At 24.8% G+C, this 21,452-nt stretch overlaps 1 protein-coding gene across 1 annotated transcript; it reads left to right on the top strand.

Moving 5' to 3' along the window:
- Positions 1 to 14,970: 14,970 nt before the first annotated feature.
- LOC127242853 (aluminum-activated malate transporter 13-like) lies at positions 14,971 to 20,347 on the top strand. Its single transcript, XM_051262564.1, has 5 exons — positions 14,971 to 15,159; positions 16,269 to 16,697; positions 17,773 to 17,894; positions 18,007 to 18,153; positions 20,021 to 20,347. Exons 1-5 carry the CDS (start codon positions 14,985 to 14,987, stop codon positions 20,345 to 20,347), a joined length of 1,200 nt encoding a protein of 399 aa, XP_051118521.1. The 5' UTR covers positions 14,971 to 14,984.
- The last annotated feature ends 1,105 nt before the right edge of the window (positions 20,348 to 21,452 follow it).

Below are 21,452 nucleotides of genomic sequence, written 5' to 3' on the forward strand. Positions count from 1 at the left end.
GGAGCAATATTTAGGTGGTGAAGACTAGAATGGGAGTTGCGACTAAACTGTCAGTTACACAAACTTGTCTTATGTAGGGTGGTTCTGCTTCGGTTCTCCACGGTGCAATACACCGGATGGATCTCTGCCGCTCATCTTATGGACCCACATAATGGACGGTGGGGATTCTCTATCAAAATAGCTTGTTACTTGTGTACAACCGTAGTTCAAATTTTCTAAAATGGATCTAACGTTTGTTTGGTTTGAAAATTTGTTAAGAGCCACTCCTAATTTGTTTGGTACCCGACTCAAGCCTAGACAATTGCATGTTAAGAAATTGAAAATGTTTGATGGGATATTTTGTGAGTGAAAATGTAGAATTTAAATAGTAAAATTTGAGAAAATTAGGGTAAAAAAACATACCCTATATGTCTATTTCACCGGGTTAGAATTTAAAAAGTATGGATAACCTTTTCCTATTACGTAAAAAAAAATAGAAAAAAATACTATATTCGTCTGGCTATAATTATTTCATTTATTTTTTACGTATTGATTTTTAAATATTAATTATTATATCAAAACGTAGTAGAAATTTAAAAAAATAAATTACAAAAATACTTCAATTGGTGTCTTATAATACTAATAGAAGGACATTTGTACCAAAAAAAAATTATATAAATAAAAAGATATTTTTAATGTTAAGTGAAATGACAGAAAAAGTAAATGAAACTATTAGAGCTGGATATGAAAGTTGTATTTTTTATTATAAGGTAAACAAAAATAAATTTGAATAAAAAAATATATATATAAATAAATTTAGATAGATGAGAGAATATTAGCGATATTGAATATATATTATCGCATTCTAATCATTCATTGAGAAACTATGATTCGTTTTCCGATTATATCACATGGGAATGATTTGGAGTACCGACTACTGCTTATAAGCTCTAATCAATACATTAAATAATAATAATAATAATAATAATAATAATAATAATAATAACATATGGAAATTTATGTATATTTGATTGGACATTTAGATTTTAAGAAAAATAAATAAAAGTATATACATTTTTATAATAAAAAAAAGGAAAAATAGAGTGGTATTTTTTCACAAAAAAAAAAAAAAAAAACAAGATTGTTTATGACAATAAAAAATTTTAATATAAATTTGGATGAAAAAAATAATTAATTAACATAACATATTTTACGAAGTGTTTCATAAATATATTAAATGTATGCTGAAATTATTGATAATATGTATTTTATAAAATATTATGATATATTAAATTAAATTATTTTCTAATTGATCAATATTTTATATGATGTATTTATTGATAAAAATGTAATGAGGTAAGTAAAAATAATAGTGAGAAATTAGTCATTGTTTGTTAAAATTAGGATAATAAAATTATGAGTAAATTAAATTAGTTATTATAGATAAATTGTACATATTTTTTTATGAAAAAAATAATTACATAATTTTAAAGGGAAGATGAAATATATTTTTATCGAAATTATAAAGAGGCAGAAGAGGTTTGTTTTTTTGGTAATTTTTATCAAATATTTTTACTATTTTAATTTTTACTATTCTTTTATAAAAAAAATAAAAAAACATATATTCGAATCACAATTCAAATAAAAATCCCAAAAAAAAAGCACCAACTTAACATATAATTTGAAAAATAAAAATAAAAAATAAAAACTTGGATCTCAACATGTAGATCTAAAGTCCTCAAAAAATTTTAAATAACAAGAATGTAGCAAAAAGCTGTTTATATATAGGCCTTCTTTAGTAGAGGCCCATAAGGCCCAACCCAATTAATAGGCACTTTATATATATTTACTACTACTGTTATTTTAAGAATAATAAAATCTAATATACTACTCTCACAATCCCACAATTGTAGTTTGGGTTGCATTTGACACGTGATTTAAGAAATATTGATATTATATTAAAAGTGGATAAAATGTACATATAAAAATACTTTTTTGTCCCTGTGAATGTATTAGTGTAAAAAGTAGTGACAATTGTGTAATAATAATGAAAAAGTAAAATAATCTTATAGTAATATGATTATTTATGAAAATAAGACTATTATTTTGAAACAGATAAAAATGATAAATATGACAATTTTATTGAAACGAAGGGAATATAATATAATGAGGAAGAAAGAAAGTGGGTGGGGCAGGTGATTAGATGGTGGTGATGATGATTAAGTAAGGAAAAAGAATTTATAAAAGTATTATTCATTTTATTAAGATTCCAACACGAATTATTTAAATATAATAAATGGTTAATAAGATATCAATATAAGTTATAATATGCGTTTTATAATAGGCACTCAAAAGGGTGGGCTGTGACTGGCTGAAAAAAGGTCTTTGACTAGGCATGTCAAATGGAGCGGGTTAGCCCGGACCGCTTCGGATTCGCTTTTAATGGGGCTAGTTCGGGTCTAAATAATATATTTTGGGGCGGGTTGTTGATTTAAAATTTTAAATTCGGCCGGGTTCGGGGCGAGTTACGGGTTTTTATTAAAAACTCGCCTCAACCCGGACCTGAACTCAGATATTTTTTAAAATTATTATAACTAATATATATGTACATTTATATAATAAAAATATATTATTTATTTACTTAAATAATTTTAAATATAAAATTCAATTAGTCGTTTGCTCCAAATAATTTTTTAAAATTATTATACCTAATATATGTATATTTATATAATAAAAATATATTATTTATTTATTTATCTTATTTTTATGGATCAATATTTGATTATTTTTAGATTTTTATTTTTTTTTCTTTTAATGCTATTTGTTTTAATATTCAATTATTAAAAAATATTTATTATTATATATTTTTTTTAAAAATAGGTTTGCCGGGTTGGCCTCGAATCCGGAGGGTTCGGTGCAGGGCGGATCCTGGGGCCGGGTGGAAGTGGGCGGGGCAGGTCTCGAAGCTTAATATTTCTAGCGGAGCGGATCTCGGAGCCTGCAGAACCCGTCCCGAACCCGTCCCGTTGACATTCCTATCTTTGACTAGTCTTCCTCGTAATGAAATAGAATAATTAAAATTCAAGAAGAATTAACAAAACAATATAAATCAAAACAAGAACAAATAATAATAATACAAAATATCATAAGAAACAAAATGAAAATAAAATAAAATAAAACAAATAAATGATAGAGGAAAAAATAGTTGTGAGGTGTTCTTACCCCTGTCTCTTTTTCTCAAGTCTTTTTCATTTTTAATCTATCATACTCCTTTCATCCTACAGCAAAGAAATTATTTGAAGTTTTATATCAAATTAAAAAATAATAATATTTTATTAATTAATAGAAATATATATAAAAAAAATTGATATTTTTTCTATTTAACTTCATATATAAAATAATTTTATGTGTAATAATAAATTTTTTTTCATCTTTAATTGATTGGTCTAACAATTCTTTAAATGATACTCCCTCCGTCCCATAACAAATTATTTATTTTTTCATTTTAGTCCGTCTCATAACAAAGTATTCATTTCTTTTTTTTAGTAACTGTACTATCTACTTAACATTACAAATACCCTTACAACTTACAATATATTACACAAATGTCATTACATTTATATCACACATACTAATAAGGTTATTTTAGTCATTTATACTTTATTTCTACTATATCCCAATATAATATAATATTTCTAAAATTACGTGCAAAAAACAAATGAATATTTACTTATCGGACGGAGGGAGTATAATTTTTTTCAATTGTTTAACACTTTGAACTCATAACAACCATCTCCTCCCATAATATCTATATCCACAGACTTCTTTCAGGTCATTCTTCTCCTTTGAATAAGGGTGGCAATTCGGGCCGACCAGATCCAATTCTGAACTGTATTAGGCCGGCACAGTTCGTTTTATAATTGGGAAGCACGATATTACCATCAAGTCATAGTTCAATTTTAATCATTAGTTTATTAGTTGATACAAATATAATCATATTAATTTTTAAATATTAATGTTAATAAACCGGGCCGAGCCAAATACACGACTCGACTTTCATAAGCCCAGACACAGACCATTTCATTAGCGTGTCGAGTCAGGTACGACCAAAAAATTTTCAAATTTATTTTTGGAGTTTCAACTACAGTTTTTCGTATCGAGTTTGAATCGAATTTTCAAACTATAACTATTTTTGTCAGTCTTGTATCAATCCGACTATTCTTCCAACAATATGACCTTTTAGAAAATTGATTTTCTCTTCGATTCCTCCGTGATTGATCCAAACTCAGATTGACAACAACAACAACAACAACAATGACAATAATAATACTTTTTACGTTCTAATTCAAAATAATTTTATTTTTTTATTATTTTTTGTATATTCCACTTCAAAATATATTTTTTTTTTTGTTATAGAAAAAATAATCATACACTAATACCAAAATACCCTTAATTTTTACTTAAATTACAAATATACTATTACACATAAAATTACTAGACAAAAATATCAAGAACTTTTACACACTTCTACTCTTACTGGTAAAATATTGCTCCATCCGTCCCAAATACCGTGCGTTTGGCAAGAGAATTTAGGTGGGAAGTATTAAGTATGATAATTTGAGATAATTTAGATATTAAGTGATGTGATTTGAGAGATAAATGATTATTTGTTTTTTTTATTTGAGTGATGTGATGAGATAAAGTGAAGTGTATATTAATATATATATTATTAATTATTTTTAAATCTAAAAATATTGTAATGAATTTGGAACAAATAAAAAAGAAAATTTTGCAGGATATTTAGGACGGAAAGACTATTATTTTTTAATCTATTATAAAACTCCAAATACCGTTTAATTATTACACTAAAGTATTTGATTATTTATTCGCCACAAGCGTGTTTGCTCACGTTTAGTTTGGCAGTGATTTTATAATCATCCTTGAATAATAATAATAATAATAATAATAATAATAATAATATAAAGAGGCTCCACTAATTAATGTTTGTTGAAATGATCGTATCAACGATGGATCGGTAAAGAAGCACTTTAATTTGCTTTGAACGATGACATGTCACCAAAAGGTTATGACCAACCTCAGGGTTTGGAACGTGTGACCGTGAGGTCATGGGTTCAAACCCCCGACGTCTCAGGTCATTTGCCACACATGGTTCGTCTAGTGTGATTTTTCCGTCGGGCATGGTTTGCAAGGTATTAGGTTCGGCCGAGGGTTTACCCAGTGCGCACTTTCGGGCAACTGCAGGTTCCCACATTAAAAAAAAAAAAAAAAAAAAAAAAAAAAGAGGTTATGACCAACTCCAAAACACACACAACAATCAAAACAACATATAGAATATATATGTTATATAAATTGTAATTTTAATATATTTTGTATATTGGGATTAATTATAATATGTGATGTTTATATAATGTCAATTCAGTTTATATATTTGTATTATATCAATATATATATATATATCTTATTTTTAAAAATATACACTTTGCATCTGAATGGATGGACTCCCTCCGTCCCATGTATTACTGTAAACACGAGAATTTAGGTAAAGTATAACTAATAAGTAATTAAAAAATGTATTAGTAAAAATAATTATTATTTACTAAAAATATTTATAGATTAAGATTAAGATAACTAAATAGTTTAATTAAAATTAAGAAAATTATAAATTTTAAAATTTAAAATGCGATTAAAGTGCATAATTATATTTCTAAAAATAAAAATGACAAGTTATGTGGAACGGACGAAAATAAAAAATAGGGACAAATTATGTGGAACGAATGAGTATTAATTTATCATGGATGAAGTATTATTAATATTTTATGTATGATAGATATTGCTTGTAAGATTTGAGTGTAATTTTAGATGAAATAAAAGAATATTCTTTTTTTTTTTTTTTTTTTTACACATTTTTTGATTAATATGATAAAAACTATATATGGTATATGTTGCTTAGAAAAAATATAGTCCCTCCATCCATTAAAGTACTGTAGATTTAGTTGGACATAAAAACTAAGAAATAATTATGTATTAATATTCAAGTGTGATAGATAAAAAATAAAGTGAAAAATTATATAAAATTTACTCCATCTGTTTCAATACAATAGTCTTATTTATCATTTTTGTCGCTCCCAAAACAATAGTCTTATTTCCATAAATTACCCATATCACCATAAACTACCCCTACTTTTTCATTTTTATTACACAATTGTCACTACTTTTTACACTAATACATTCACAAAAACAAAAAAGCCTTTTATCCATACTTTTTATCCACTATCAATATAATATTAATATTCCTTAAATCATGTGCCCAACTCAATTAAGATTATATTTGTGGGATTGATGGAACATTAAATAATTGATAAAAACAAAGTTTGATAAGTAAAAAATAACAACAAATTAATTATTATTTGTTAAAATAAAAGTATTAAATTGTGGGTGCATGAATACAATAATTTAATATAAATAAATTATGCATAAATTTAACAGATAATAATATATACTCCATCCATTCCATAAATACAGTTTTAATTGGGTTGGGCATGAGATTTAACTAATATTGATATTATATTGGTAGTGAGTAAAAAATATGGATAAAAGACTTTTTTGTCTTTGTGAGTGTATTAGTATAAAAAGTAGTTACAATTGTGTAATAAAAATGAAAAAATAGGGGTAGTTTTATAGTGATGTGGTTATTTATGAAAATAAGATTATTCTTTTAAGACGAACAAAAATGATAAACAAGACTATTGTATTGGGACGGAAGGAGTATATAATAACATAATTTTAATTAGTGGGAACTATCATATAAAAATATATATTTACATAAAAAAAATAAAATAATCACTATGTAAATAAAAAATTACGAATTTAAAATATCCAATCTAAACATACTGGTCGATTATTATATACCTAATACTTCTTTTTAACAAAATGCGTTAAATAAAAATGTTACACTTTAGCATATATATATATATATATATATATATATAAGCATTATTTTATTTTATTTATTTATTTATTTTATTTTATTGGCTTTTAATAAATAGTTAGAAGATTGATGTTTATCCGTGTTAACATCGTGTCTAAGTTTTAATTTATTACAAAGTGATTAAATTAATACAATGTGATGAATCACGATTGCATGTAATATTTATTGTACAGATTTTAATTAGATTCTAATTAATTTGAAGTGAATGTCGACTCATCCAATATGGTACTAATTTAATTTAATTTAACTTCACATTATGTATTAATAATCCAGTAAATTAATCAATTTGTTTTTTTAAATTTTATTATTTTTTACTCTAACAAGAATATTGGGTAAACTGTTTTTTAGTCCAGTAAATGGACTCCCTTATCATTTTAGTCTCAATCTCGTAAGTGGACCCTGTCGCAAACTAGTCCCATAAGTGAAAAATTTTCGCTGTTATAGTCCTCCAGCGCCGGAGATGCCCGTGTGGCTCGCCGGAGGTGACGTGTCCGCCAGGTGTCGTTGACCTGGCGGATACGTGGATTTTTTTTTTATTTTTTTTCATTTTTTTTACTTTTTTTTAAAACTTATTTTTAATTTTATTTGTATTTTTTTTATTTTTTTTGATCCAATTAAAAAAAATATTAAAAAAAAATAATACTTAAAAAATAATAAATCCACGTGTCCGCTAGGTGTCACTGACCTTGCGGGACACCTGGCAGACACGTCACCTCCGGCGAGCCACGCAGGCGTCTTCGGCCCTGGAGGACTAAAACATAAAAAATTTTCACTTATGGGACTAGTTTGCGACAGGCTCCACTTACGGAACTAAAAAAACAGTTTACCCAAGAATATTTCGCATATATTATTTATTTTTAAACAATTACATATTCTACATTCAACTTTTATCTATTTACATATTAACCCCAAATTTTTTTTTTCAATTAATTAAAATTATTTTAATGGGAAATTTTTTTAAATAATAATAATATTGTTATTATAGTATTTAATTATTATTTTTATGTAAAAAAATGATAATTTAAAAAATAAATACTATAGCAGATTCGAAAATCCGGGAATATTTAAAAAATGAACAAACACGGATATTGAAAAAGAGAATCGCGGAACAACAACAGTCCACGCTTCTCTCATGTTCGGATCTCTTTGGCTATGATTTTAATAATTTAGGTGGAGGTGGATCTGATGTTCGGTCGTATTAATATGTATTTTTATTTCTATTTCAGTAATTTAGTTATTGTTGCTTTTAATATTATCATTTTATTTTGTTTAAATTTCATATTGTAATATTTATGTCTAATATCATACTGTTATATAATAATTTATATTGTGCAATATTTGTATGGTTTATTTTTATTATATAATATAATATATTATGTATTAAAAAAATCATACACGGCACACTTTTTAATAACGACTGTGATTTTCACGTCATTAAAAAAATAATAATAATAATAATAAGTAAATAAATTAAAATTACTAAATATATAAAAACTCCAACTTCGAGGACAAAAAATGGAGCATTTCTCCAAATATAGCACCGGTTGGACTTGCCCTAAGTCGTTTAAAAACCTAACCCTAATCCAAAGTAATGATGATGATAATGATGATAAATTTAAGAAAATAATTCTATTCAGACAAAGATTTTTATTATTTTTTTTTTTTTTTCTTAGAGTTTTGAAATTTTGAAAGATTTTAAAAATAATAAAAGACAAATATTTGGTGTGATATATATTTTATAAAATTAAATTATAGTGTTTAATATAATTTTATTTTTTTTAAAAAAAATTTATTGTTAATAAATAGTATCAATATTTTTAAAAGTATTACACATAAATAAAATTGTTTGAAATATAGGGTGTGTTCACCTTGTATTTTTTTGGATAAATATAATTTTTTTTTAATATTAAACATAAAGAATAATATCAATAATATAAAATAATATTATCTCCTTTCGGTTAATTACATCACAATATTCGGTCACAAAAACTAAGAAATAGCACTAATATATATTAAATAATTAATAATAAAATAACAGTAAATATAAAAGATAGTAGGTAATTAATTATAATTTGTTAAAAATAGAAAAAATAAAATCATAAGTGGATAAAATCATTTATTTTTAATAAATTTATGACATAATTACTTCAGATAGAGAGAGTAATATTATGTGTTGAATTATATATTTTCATTAAATAGATAGAATATATATTTTATAAATATTGTGTGATGGTATGTATATATATCACTATTTTTAATAATATTTTTTAAAAAATACTCTCTCCCGTTCCAAAAGTATAGTCTTATTGTATTGGACACGAAATTTAAGGAATATTGATATTATATTGGTAGTTGGTAAAAAGTATGGATAAAATATTTTTTTACCCTTGTTAATGTATTAGTGTAAAAAGTAGTGACAATTGTGTAATAATAATGAAAAAGTAGAAATAGTTTTATGGTGATATAATTATTTATGAAAATAAGACTATTGTTTTTTTACGAACAAAAATGGTAAATAAGACTATTATGTTGGGAGGAAGAAAATATTATGTTAAGGGTGTGTTTGTTTGGGGGTTTGGATTTTGAGTTGAGATTTGAATAGTAAAAATTTTGAATTTGAATAGTTGTATGATGTGATATAAATAGGTTTTGATGTGATGTTTTGAATGTAAAGTTGATTTTAGTTATAATATTAAAAATAAAAAATAGGTGTTTGATTTGATATTTTTGAGAAAAAAAAAATAGAATGAATAGTAAAAATATAATCCACGTCCCCAAACAAACTCACCCTAAGTGTACTGTCTTTTTTTAGTTAAGAGAAAATTGCATTTATTCTTAAAAATAAAAAGAGATTAATTTTGGACAGACCAATATAACAAATATGGATAAATAAATTGTGGATAAAGGGAGCATGATATTTTTGTGATGCATACTTATAACTAGAAGGAAATATTTTATTGAAATTTGATTTAGATAGTTGTTAAATATTATACTATTATGTAAGAAAAATATTGTATATTTATAAAAAATATATTAAAGGGAACACAACACTAATTAAAATAATAAGTGAATTTTTACATACCATTGGAAAAATGTAATTTTTTTTTCACAATTATTTTCTCTGTTCCACATTGGATATATGGATCACTGTAGACACGAGAATTTAAGATAAGTATAATTAGTAGATAATTATGAATATATTAATAAGATTAAGATAACTAATTAGTTTAATTAAAATTTAAAAAAATTAAATTAAAAAATTGAAAATGAGATTAAAATGTATAATTATTTTCAAAAAAGGAAAATGACATGGGATATGAGACAGACAGAAATGGCAATGCGGATATAATAAATGGGACGGAGGGAGTAAGCAAAAAAAAAAATAATCTCATTATTGGAGTTGGCACAAAAATATATGTATATATATATATTAAAGGTAAGAAAAATAAAAAAAATAGTTTGAAAATATTTTTAAAAATTTCATTAGTAATTAAAAGAAATAAAAAGGAAACATAATAATGGCAGTGACAATTATGATAAGTAAATATTTTATCTGTCCAATTTCTACCTTATGTGTTTCTCTTTTTGTTATAAATAGACAAATTTGCCCTTAAATGTATGATAGAGATTAAAAAATAATAAATGAATTAAGGGTAAAAATGTCAAATTTGTGTTTAAAAAAGAAAATAGGACAATAGTTGTTGGACGTTCCAAATAAAAAAGTAGGACATTAGTTTGTGAATGGAGAGAGTAATATTTAATATAGAGTAAAGTTCAATAATGACTTTTTTTTTTACTTTGCCAAAAATAGTTAAGACGTAAAGTTAAGGGTTTAGGAACAGAAAGAAATATATTTCAATTATATATTTTAATTTTTTATCATAAGATACTTATATGGAAAATAAAGTAAATATTCATAGAAAACTCATGTAGTAAAAAGAAAGAGAACAGGAAAAAAATAAATAGATACATTAATATAGGACTAAATTGTTATTGTTTCATATGTATTAATTAGGGAAAAAAATTATTTTTTGTTCCAATATAACCAAAATTTATCAATTTTGATTCCAATATAAAAATCTTATTAATTTTGGTCTCAATATAATCAAAACTCATCATTTTTTGTCCCAATATAACCAAAACTCATCATTTTTTTATTCTAATATAAAATTTTTATCAATTTTAGTACCAATATAACCAAAACTCATCATTTTTTGTCTCAATATAATCAAACATTATCTTTTTTGGTCCCACCGTCAACAAACCGACGGAAAATGCTACAAAATTGTGCAATTTCTTCAAATATAAATATAAGGTTTGATTTCTTTTCACGTCAGTATTTTCCGTCGATTTGTTGACGGCGTGAGACAATAAAAAATAAAATTTAATTATATTTGGAAAAAAATGATGAGTTTTGATTATATTTGGACTAAAATTGATAAAAAAATTTTATATTACCAAAATTGATGAGTTTTGGTTATATTGAGACAAAAAATGATGAATTTTGGTTATATTGGGACCAAAAATAATTTTTTCCCTGTTAATTAATATCCCGTTTTATACAGTGCTGTTTGCCTAACTTCTCATTTTTATAGTAGAGGTTGAATTAGGTCATACGTATATATTTTATTAAATGGCCGAATTAATTTAGTTTATTGGCTTAACATATTTCAATAAATTAAATGAAGCAATGATCAAATTAGGTCATGCATTTAAATGACCTACTTATTTAGTAAATTATGTGATTAAATATATTTCAGTAAAACTTAAACTAATTAAAGCAAATTGGTTCAGTGTGATGTTCATTTTATTCTTCTTCTTTCTTCTTTTTCTATTTGAATTTTTGTACATATATTTTAAAATAAATGTTATAAAATTTTAGGGTCGATTAACGAGCTTTTTTTACGAAATCGAACAAAACATAATGAAGACCAAATTATTAAAGGATTTCATTCAACAACTGACAATCCCCCCCGAAGGATTTGTAATTTTCGTGATTTTTCTTAATAATATTTAATTTTCGATGCTGGTTTTTATATTACAATAAATTTTGTGGTTAATCCATTGTAAAAACACATTACTAGCTAGTACATGTTCGACGGTATGTTTGATCGTATTTTTGTATTTCGTACAATGAACTATTATATCCCTCAAAAAAAATTATGTGAAAATTCACTTTTTATTCGATTTTCTATGTTTAAATTCTATTTAGATAAAGGATTTTTTATTTTTAAAAAATATTATTATTATTATAATAATTATTATTATTATTATTGTAATAGTTATATATAATTAATGTTCATTTGATATCTTAAATCCCCCTCCCCCAAAAATATATATACAGTTGTTTTGTTTTTTCAGTTTCGTTTCTTCCAAAATAATTGTCTTATTTTTTATTTAGTAATAGTAGTCCCCAATATACAATAAAATTATTTCTACTTTTTCAAAATTACCTTAACTGTTACTTTAAAATACTCACTATGTTGGCCTCTAAATGTCACATTTATATTTTGTGTCATTGTACTTAATATTAAAAAATATTATTTTATTTTTATAATATTTTATACAAATGTCATTCTATTAATATTATAAGATACTAGTTGATGTATTTTTGCAATTTCTTTTTTTAATTTGTACTACATTTTTTATATAATTAATATTCAAATATCAATACGCAATAATTTTTTTATTTCTTTGGAAAAAAAGAACGATTTAGTCATTTATATTATACTTTATACTTAATTTTAATTTAATATTATTATTTTTTAAATTTCATATCTATTTTTAATCAGATATCCCTTTTGAGACGGAGAGACTATATATGACGAAAAATAAACTAGGGGTACAATGTGTTTTAAATAATTGAGATTTAGTTTAAATAATATTTTAATGTATTATTTTACGAAAAAATAATAATAATATATTTTTAATAAAAATCATAACACATAAATAGTATAGAAAATGATTTAAAATAAAAGACAGTATATAATAATAATAATATTTAAAAACTATATTTTAATAGCATATAATAAAAATAATTTAAATAAGACCTACTATCTTTAATAAATATGTACAATGGCAAAACGCTCCAAAATTTCCTTTTTAAATATAAAATTATTTGATTTTAATTTTAAATTGAAAAGATATAAATCTTTTTAATATTTATTTTTTAATAAAAATATATTGTTTTTTCAAAAAATATATATTATGTCAAAATACTATTTTGAATTAAAATTCCAATTCAAACCAAAAGAAATGTACATATCATTGTTTTTTATTTAAAAATAAATAAATTTAAAAGAATACAAGATAATTTGGAAGTGTACATTAAATATTGCATTATTTTTACACATGTTGTTCCACTATTGCTAGAGATATTTTTAATTAATTAAATAAGAAAAGCATCTTAAAATGCATGTAATGTTGGGAGACCAAAAAATCAGAAAAATCTCTTTAATGAAATAAATAAATATTTAATTAACTATCCAATTAGTAACCAAGTTAAATCCGCCATTACGCACTCATATAACATAAAATATGATTTAATTAGTTTCATTTGGTCCGTACGCGTCTGTCATTCAGTGTTACGTCACCCACGCTCAACTGACACGTGCTTTCAACAATAATTTGAAAATATATATAATTATATATATATAATGTGAAAACTTTAATATAGAAAAATAAAAAATAAAAATAAATTGTTTTTTTAGTTCCGTAATTGGAGCCCTTGTCACTTTAGTCTTGTAAGTTGAGCATGTCGCAAACTAGTCCCATAAGTGAAAGATTTTCGCTGTTTTAGTCTTCCGGCGCTGGAGATGTCTGCGTGGCTCGCCAGAGGTAACGTGTCCGTCAGGTGTCGCTGACCTGGCGGACACGTGGATTTTTTAATTTTTTTTTTTCATTTTTTTTAAATTTTTTTAAAACTTATTAAAAAAATTTTTTTTCATTTTTTTTTTTGTATTTTTTTATTTTGTCTAATTAAAAAAAATTTTAAAAAAACAAAATAAATCCATGTGTCCGCCAGGTGTCGCTGACTTGGCGGGACACCTGACAGACATGTCACATCCGGCGAGCCGCGTGGGCGTCTCCGACACTGGAGGACTAAAACAGCGAAAATTTTTCACTTATGGGACTAGTTTGCGACAGACTCCATTTACGGGACTAAAATAATAAAAAGGTCCAGTTACTAGACTAAAAAAACAGTTTACCCAAAGAAAAAAAAAATAGAAAGTTTTAATCAGTAAATAATTAAAAATTTATCAATAAAAATAAATTTAAGTTTAAATTAAAATAATTAATTAATTTAATTAAAATTTAAATATTTAGAAAAAACTTACATTGTATAATTCTTTTTTTAAAAAAAAAATAATAAAATTAACAAATGAAGTTGTACAAATGAAAATAAAAGTGAACACAATAATACTCACATAATCAATTTTTGTTTATTTGGCATTGTTTATATATAAAAAATATAGCACATTAAATATAAACTTTTCTTATAAAAATTCAAATTAAATTAATTTTTTACATTTTTTATGTCCAAACGGAGCCATATATATTTCATATATGTATAATATTTTTAATAAAATTATAATTATAATCATATTATTTGTCCAATATTTAAATTTATTTTTTTTTTGAAAATAATCATACATTTTAATCCAATTTAAAATTTCATAATATATATTTTTAAATTTTTTAATACAATTTAATTATTTATTTATCTTAATGTTAATATATAATCATTTGTATTATATTATAATTATTTTCACTAATAAAATATTTAATTTCTTAATAATTATAATATTTCTTATATCTACAATAACCTCTACACTTATAAAAACGGAATAAATCATTTTAAAGAACCAATTATACTTCTAGAATATAATACCAAAATAAATCCAACACATGTCACTTTTTCATATATATATTGGTAGATTTGTATTGTCGTTATTAGTAATTAGGCAAAATGTTGTTTGGTGGTTATTGCAATAATATGAAAAGTATTATTAGTAAGATTGAGAAGAAGAGAGTGATTCATAGCTTCAAAGTTGGGTTATGTTTAGTTTTGGTGTCTCTTCTTTACACCGTCGATCCCATTTTCCGGCACGTCGGAGAAAATGCCATCTGGGCCATCATGACCGTCATCGTCGTCTTCGAATTTTACGCAGGTATATATAATATTGGTTGATTCCATAATATATATATATATATAATGATACGTTATTCTTTTAAATTTAAATTTTTAGGGAAAATAATTATTTAACATAACATAGCTAAAAAGAAACGACTGTTTTTTATGGTTATATATATTTATACATTGATGCAAAAAGTGAATGAAATATGATGAGTTTTATTTATAATGAATTTATTTTAATATAAATATACAAATATCTTATATATAGTTTATCCCATGCTATACTATTATGCTAATTAAATTATGCATGAAATTTGTATGTTTATACACAAAATTCTAAAAATACACTATTTTATTTCTATTTCTTTTTATTTTCTTTATTATAATTCTCTCCACCAGCATCTAACGGTAACATTTACATTTTGTGTCATTATATTTAATATTAAAAATATCTTTATATTTGTATACATATATATTTACAAATATCCTTCTATTAGTATTATAAGACACCAGAAAGTATTTTTGTAATTTTTTCTTAATTTTATACTATGTTTTGATAGAATAATAATATTTAAAGATTAATATGCAAAAAGTAAACGAGACTTTTAGAGCCATAAAATATTCTATGCATTAATTTTAATAGCTATTATTATTCATAAGCTCTCCCTTTATTTATTTGATGCGGCACATTGAGTGCTGTTCTTTTAGCATTTAATTCAACTTTTAAATTTTTATTTTTATTTTTTTAATTAAATAGTCGTTTGAATGTGATGCTTTTGAGAATATTTTTATTTTGTTTAGAGTAAAGTACCCATTTGTTAAGAAATAATATTTTTTTTATTAGTTAGTAAAAATATGTAAAGTAATATTAACATTTTTGTCTTTATAAGAACAAAAAATAAAAAAATAAAAAAGTAAATATTTTAATATTTATATATGAATTATTCTACTATAACAAGAAAATAACACATTTGAGTATGACAAATGAAAAAGATAAAAAAGAAAAGATATTTAGTTGAAATAAAGAGAATAATTTTATAGAACACTATGATGATTTTATGGTATACAAATTTAAACAGATTCCAAAAGAACAATCTTTTATTATTATTATTATTTTGAACTCGAACTTGTTTCGATGCATAGGTGCGACGCTAGGAAAAGGGATTAACCGAGGGATAGGGACGATGGTAGGAGGGGGGATAGGGTGTTTGGTGGCAATTCTAGTCGATAAAATCGGAGGAAATGGTAGCATGGGAAAACCTATAGCCATTGGGATTTCGGTTTTCATTTTTGGGCTCGGGGCAACATATTGTAGATTAGCGCCGAGTATGAAGAAAAGATACGACTACGGCTTTATGATTGCCATTTTGACGTTCAACTTGGTCGTGGTTCCCGATGCACAAGATGATTCCGGAAAAGTAGTTGAGGTGGCGCTCGATCGATTGGCGACCATTGGAATGGGCTTCGCCGTATGTATATTGGTTAGTTTGTTTGTTTTTCCTATGTGGGCTGGCGACGAACTCCATTGCTCTACTGCAACTAAGTTTCGAAAATTGGCTGATGCTATTCGAGGTAAGTTTTAAATGAGAAATAAGTAAAGAGGGTTGGCATTTTTATTTTTAAATTTTTATAATTGTATTTGAGTTTTTTATAAGATGTGATGATATTTATTTATTTGTTTTTTTAAATAACCCTATGGTTCCTTGGTTTTTTTTTACTTTATTTTTGTACTATTTTTATCAACATAGCTTTTTTTAAAAAAAAAAATAAAAAATATGTTAAATAAATAACTTTATTTTAAATATTCTGTATTAAAAGGATTCTATCAAATGTATGTATTTTCTATTCATTTTTTTTTTCAACTTTTTACTAATTTTAAATTAATTCAAAAGTTCAAAACACTTCTATTGGATGAAACATTTTCTCTAGAAGTTTTATACTCCCTCGTCCCTTAACAATCTATCTATTTTTTCGTCTGTCTCATAACATAATATTCATTTTTTTTTTTTTAGTAATTGTAATATCTACCTAACATTACAAATATCTTTTCAATTTCCAATATATTATACAAATGTCATTATCTTTATATCATACAATACTAATAGGATTAATTTAGTCTTTTTACCTTTATTTTTACTTTATCTCAATATAATATTAATATTTCTAGCAAACAGATATATAAATATGGAACAGACGAAATAAATGTTATTAAAACCACAATTGAACAAAGCTATTGGGGAATGTGTGTTATGTTACTATTTTTTGAGTGACACAAATTTTGATAAATAATATCTATAAAAATACAATATATATATATTTCATTTACTTATAAAAAATTAATAATTTTAAAAAATATATTTTTTTTTACTACTGGCATATACCTAACATAAAAAATACATATATCTAAAGATACATGTGTGTTTGGTTGGAGGATTTTGCTTCCAATTTTATTATCTACTAATTTATTTTTTAAAAAAAATTGTGAAATTAAATACCTAATTTTTATTTTTTAAATTATATTAAAAATTAATTTTATATTCAAAACACACGTGTATTGCATATTTATATCATATTATATAATTATTCAAATTAAATTATTTTACTATAAAAAAAACCAATCATATATTAATGGAATAAATGTGTGTAGGGTGTACGGACGAGTACATGAGAGTGGGAAATGAGAAGAACAAAAAAGAATCATCGAAATCATCAGATTACATGCAAGATTGCAACTTTCTCCTCAACTCAAAATCCTCTGATGATTCACTGGTAATTAATTAATTACTTATATTTCATTCTCTATTTAATTTATATACATAATCATTAATATCATCAATAAAATAAAATTAAATTAAATAATGTGACATGTCATACAATACAGGCAAATTTTGCAAAATGGGAACCAAATTGGCATGGCAAGTTTGGGAAATACTATCCTTTGGAAAAATACCTCCAAATTGGAGACCATCTAAGACACCTTGCTGCTATCATTCTTGCCTTAGACCATTGCCTCCATTCCCCTAAACAGGTATATATATATATACATATATATATAATATACATACAGTGACGATCTACATTGGGGCTTGGGGTTCAACCGACCCTCCAAGCCCTTTCTAATTTTTCTTTTTTTTAAGTGTAATTTTTTTAATTTTTTATTTAGTAATTAAATTTGCCCCATCAATTTGGGATTAATATTTCTATATAAACTTCCATATTATTATTATTATTATTATTTTAATTTATAAATTTATTATATAAAAAATAAAATATTTTATCGTAAATATTGTTTCCGTTCATTTTTTTCTTCTTCACAACCATATTATAGTGTTAATAAAAATTGAAAAAGTTAAGATAACATCAAGTTGGTAGAAATGAGTGACGAGAAAGTTTTTATATTATTTTTTGTACACACAGAAACAACCGAATGTCTATTTCAAATAAAAAACAGGCTCAAAATAGGTTGCAACTAAAAATAAATGGTAAAAAAAATGAAATAAATAAACATAACAATTTTGTCCCCTGGAGCCGCAAAGCTGATTCTGTCACTGTATACATATATATAACATTACATACATATCTATCTCTATATCGCTTAGGTTTCATACTGGTTGGTTCAAATCAACACTACAAATCAACAAGATCGATAGTACATATTTTATATATGTTCTAACAGCACGTGATATAGTTTTATAAAGCACAATAAAGATATATATATATATACATGCAACAAAGTATATACTTTCTCCGTCCGATTCTAAGGGTTCCATTTACCTTTTGCGTTATTGTACTTAATAATAAAAATATCCTTATATTTATATAATTTTTTATGCACAAATGTCATTATAATAATATTATAAGACACTAATAAAAGTATTTTTGTCATTTTTCCTACGTTTTCATATAATAATTAATATTCAAATATCAATACGCAAAAAGTAAATGAAACCCTTAGAATCGGACGAATGTAGTATATAAACTGCACACCATATATTTTTTTTTTATTTATATGATACAATATTGTATTATGCTATATATTTAAATGCACTGTCTACCTTATTGAATTGTACTAACGGGTCATAGTAATAATTTGACTTCCTAGGGACAAAATACAAATATTATACATGATATAATCATACACTGCACATGCTACTATTTATTTCAACGCAAAAAGTATATTTATACAGGACAAGTACAAATATGAAATAACACAACATATTTGTATTATATAAAAATATATATAGTCTATCTATGCTATATGTGTTTATATGTCCCAATCAGTACAGTAACTAGAGTCGGCAATGAGTCGATTGGTGTCGGGTTGAATACTTTAAACGGGTTAAATTATTTAACTCTAATCCGACCCGTTTATGATTGCGTCGGGTTTGTGTTGACCCGTTTATTATCGTGTCGGATTCGGGTTGACTCATGTTGGCCCGTTTATTATCGTGTCGGATTCGGGTTGACTCATGTTGACCCGTATACATAATTAAGTCGAAATTCTTGATTCAAATTAAATAATTTTTTTTTATGTTGTCGTGTTATGTTAGTTTTTATTTGTTTGAATGTAAATTAGGTTTGAATTATTTAAAATTGAACTTAGTTTAAATTAATTTATGAGAAAATTATTAAATTATGATTATTTTACATATATAATAAATATATTAATCAATATTAATATATTATAATCGGGTTGCCGTGTCGGGTTTGAGTTGAGAGCCTCAACCCTAACCCGACCCGTTTACTATAGTGTCAACTCGTATACATAATCGGATTGAAATCTTTAACCTAAACCCAATTATTTCGTGTCGGGTCAGTTTTTGCCAACTCTATCAATAACCACCCCGATATATATTCTTAATAACGACGACAATGATGGTGATGATTATTTGCAGGTAGTGGCAAAGCAAAGGAGGGAGACACTAAAAGAAACAAGTGAGAATTTCAGTATGTGCATTGGATTTATATTAAAAGAGTTTGGAGAAGGTTCGGAGAGAATGGACATGTCACAAATTAGCCCCCTTTTTATAAACCCTAAATTGCAATCCCTAAAAGTGCAAATTTCATCCACCCTTAACGATTATGGCAATCATGATCACCATCTTGCTACACTCAATTTCTTGTTCTTGGAGATTGTAGATTTGGTGGAAGAACTTGCCAAGTTCTTGCAAGAACTTGGCCAAGAATCACATTGCAAGAAAACCAATATTGATCATGTATAAAGACGCCATAATTATATACTTCCTCGGTCCTAGATCTATAGTTTGGGTTGTGTTTGTCACGAAATTTAAGGAATATTGATATTATATGGATAGTGGGTAAAAAAAATATAGGTAAAAGACTTTTTTGCCCTTGTGGGTGTATTAGAATAAAAAATAGTGGCAATGGTGTAATAATAATGAAAAAGTAAGGGTAATTTTATAGTGATATGGTTATTTATGAAAATGAGACTATTGTTTTGTAACGATAAAAATGATAAACAAGACTATTGTATTGAGACGGAGTAATTATTTATTGTATTTATTACAGTGTATTGGTTTTAGAGTGCATATGATTTATTTAGATTTTCAAAGTCTAAGGTATTTATATTCAGATGTTCAAAAGCCGATAAAAATAGAAGTTATTCATTACAAATTTTTAAAAAATTTTAAAGAAAGAAAGAAATAAGTCTATAGATATTCAAAGGCGTATAGATTTTAATACTACATTATTCATTTAAAAAATAAATAAATAAATCTATAGATATTCAAAGGTGTGTTAGATTTTAATACTACATTATACATTTTCTTTCATTTTTTTTTTTTTTCTAGATATATAAATAAATTTTACCTTCCAAAGTCTCTTTTAACGACCAAAGATTTCTGTGTATAGGTTGAAACATTATTTAGCTACAGCTGTATTTGCTCTTCTTATTATTATTATTATTATATTTTATCTAAAGTGTATGGATTGTCATTGTTTTTCTGTTGTATTTGCTCTTTTTTTTTCTTTTTTTTCTTTTTTTATTTTCTGAATGGTTTAATGACGTGAGAATTCACAATCGTTATCCACTTCGGTCATATCTAATATCCTGGAGAGATCGCATGGTCCCGAGTCCACTTTCACACAACCAAACCATTTTTTACTGGACAATAATTTAGAATTTTTTTTTTTAAATGACGTAGGAACTCACAATCGTTACCCAAAAGTACACACTGGGTAAACCCCAGGCCAAACCTAATACTCAGCAAATGAGGCCCGACCGAAAAATCAGGCTAGAATAATTTAGTTATTTTTATATCTATATATAAATGTCTTTTATATATATATATTTGTACCACTTGTTGT

Source organism: Andrographis paniculata, unplaced genomic scaffold (genome assembly GCF_009805555.1).
Source record: "Andrographis paniculata isolate CXL003 unplaced genomic scaffold, ASM980555v1 Contig89END, whole genome shotgun sequence".
Classification (NCBI taxonomy): Eukaryota; Viridiplantae; Streptophyta; class Magnoliopsida; order Lamiales; family Acanthaceae; genus Andrographis; species Andrographis paniculata.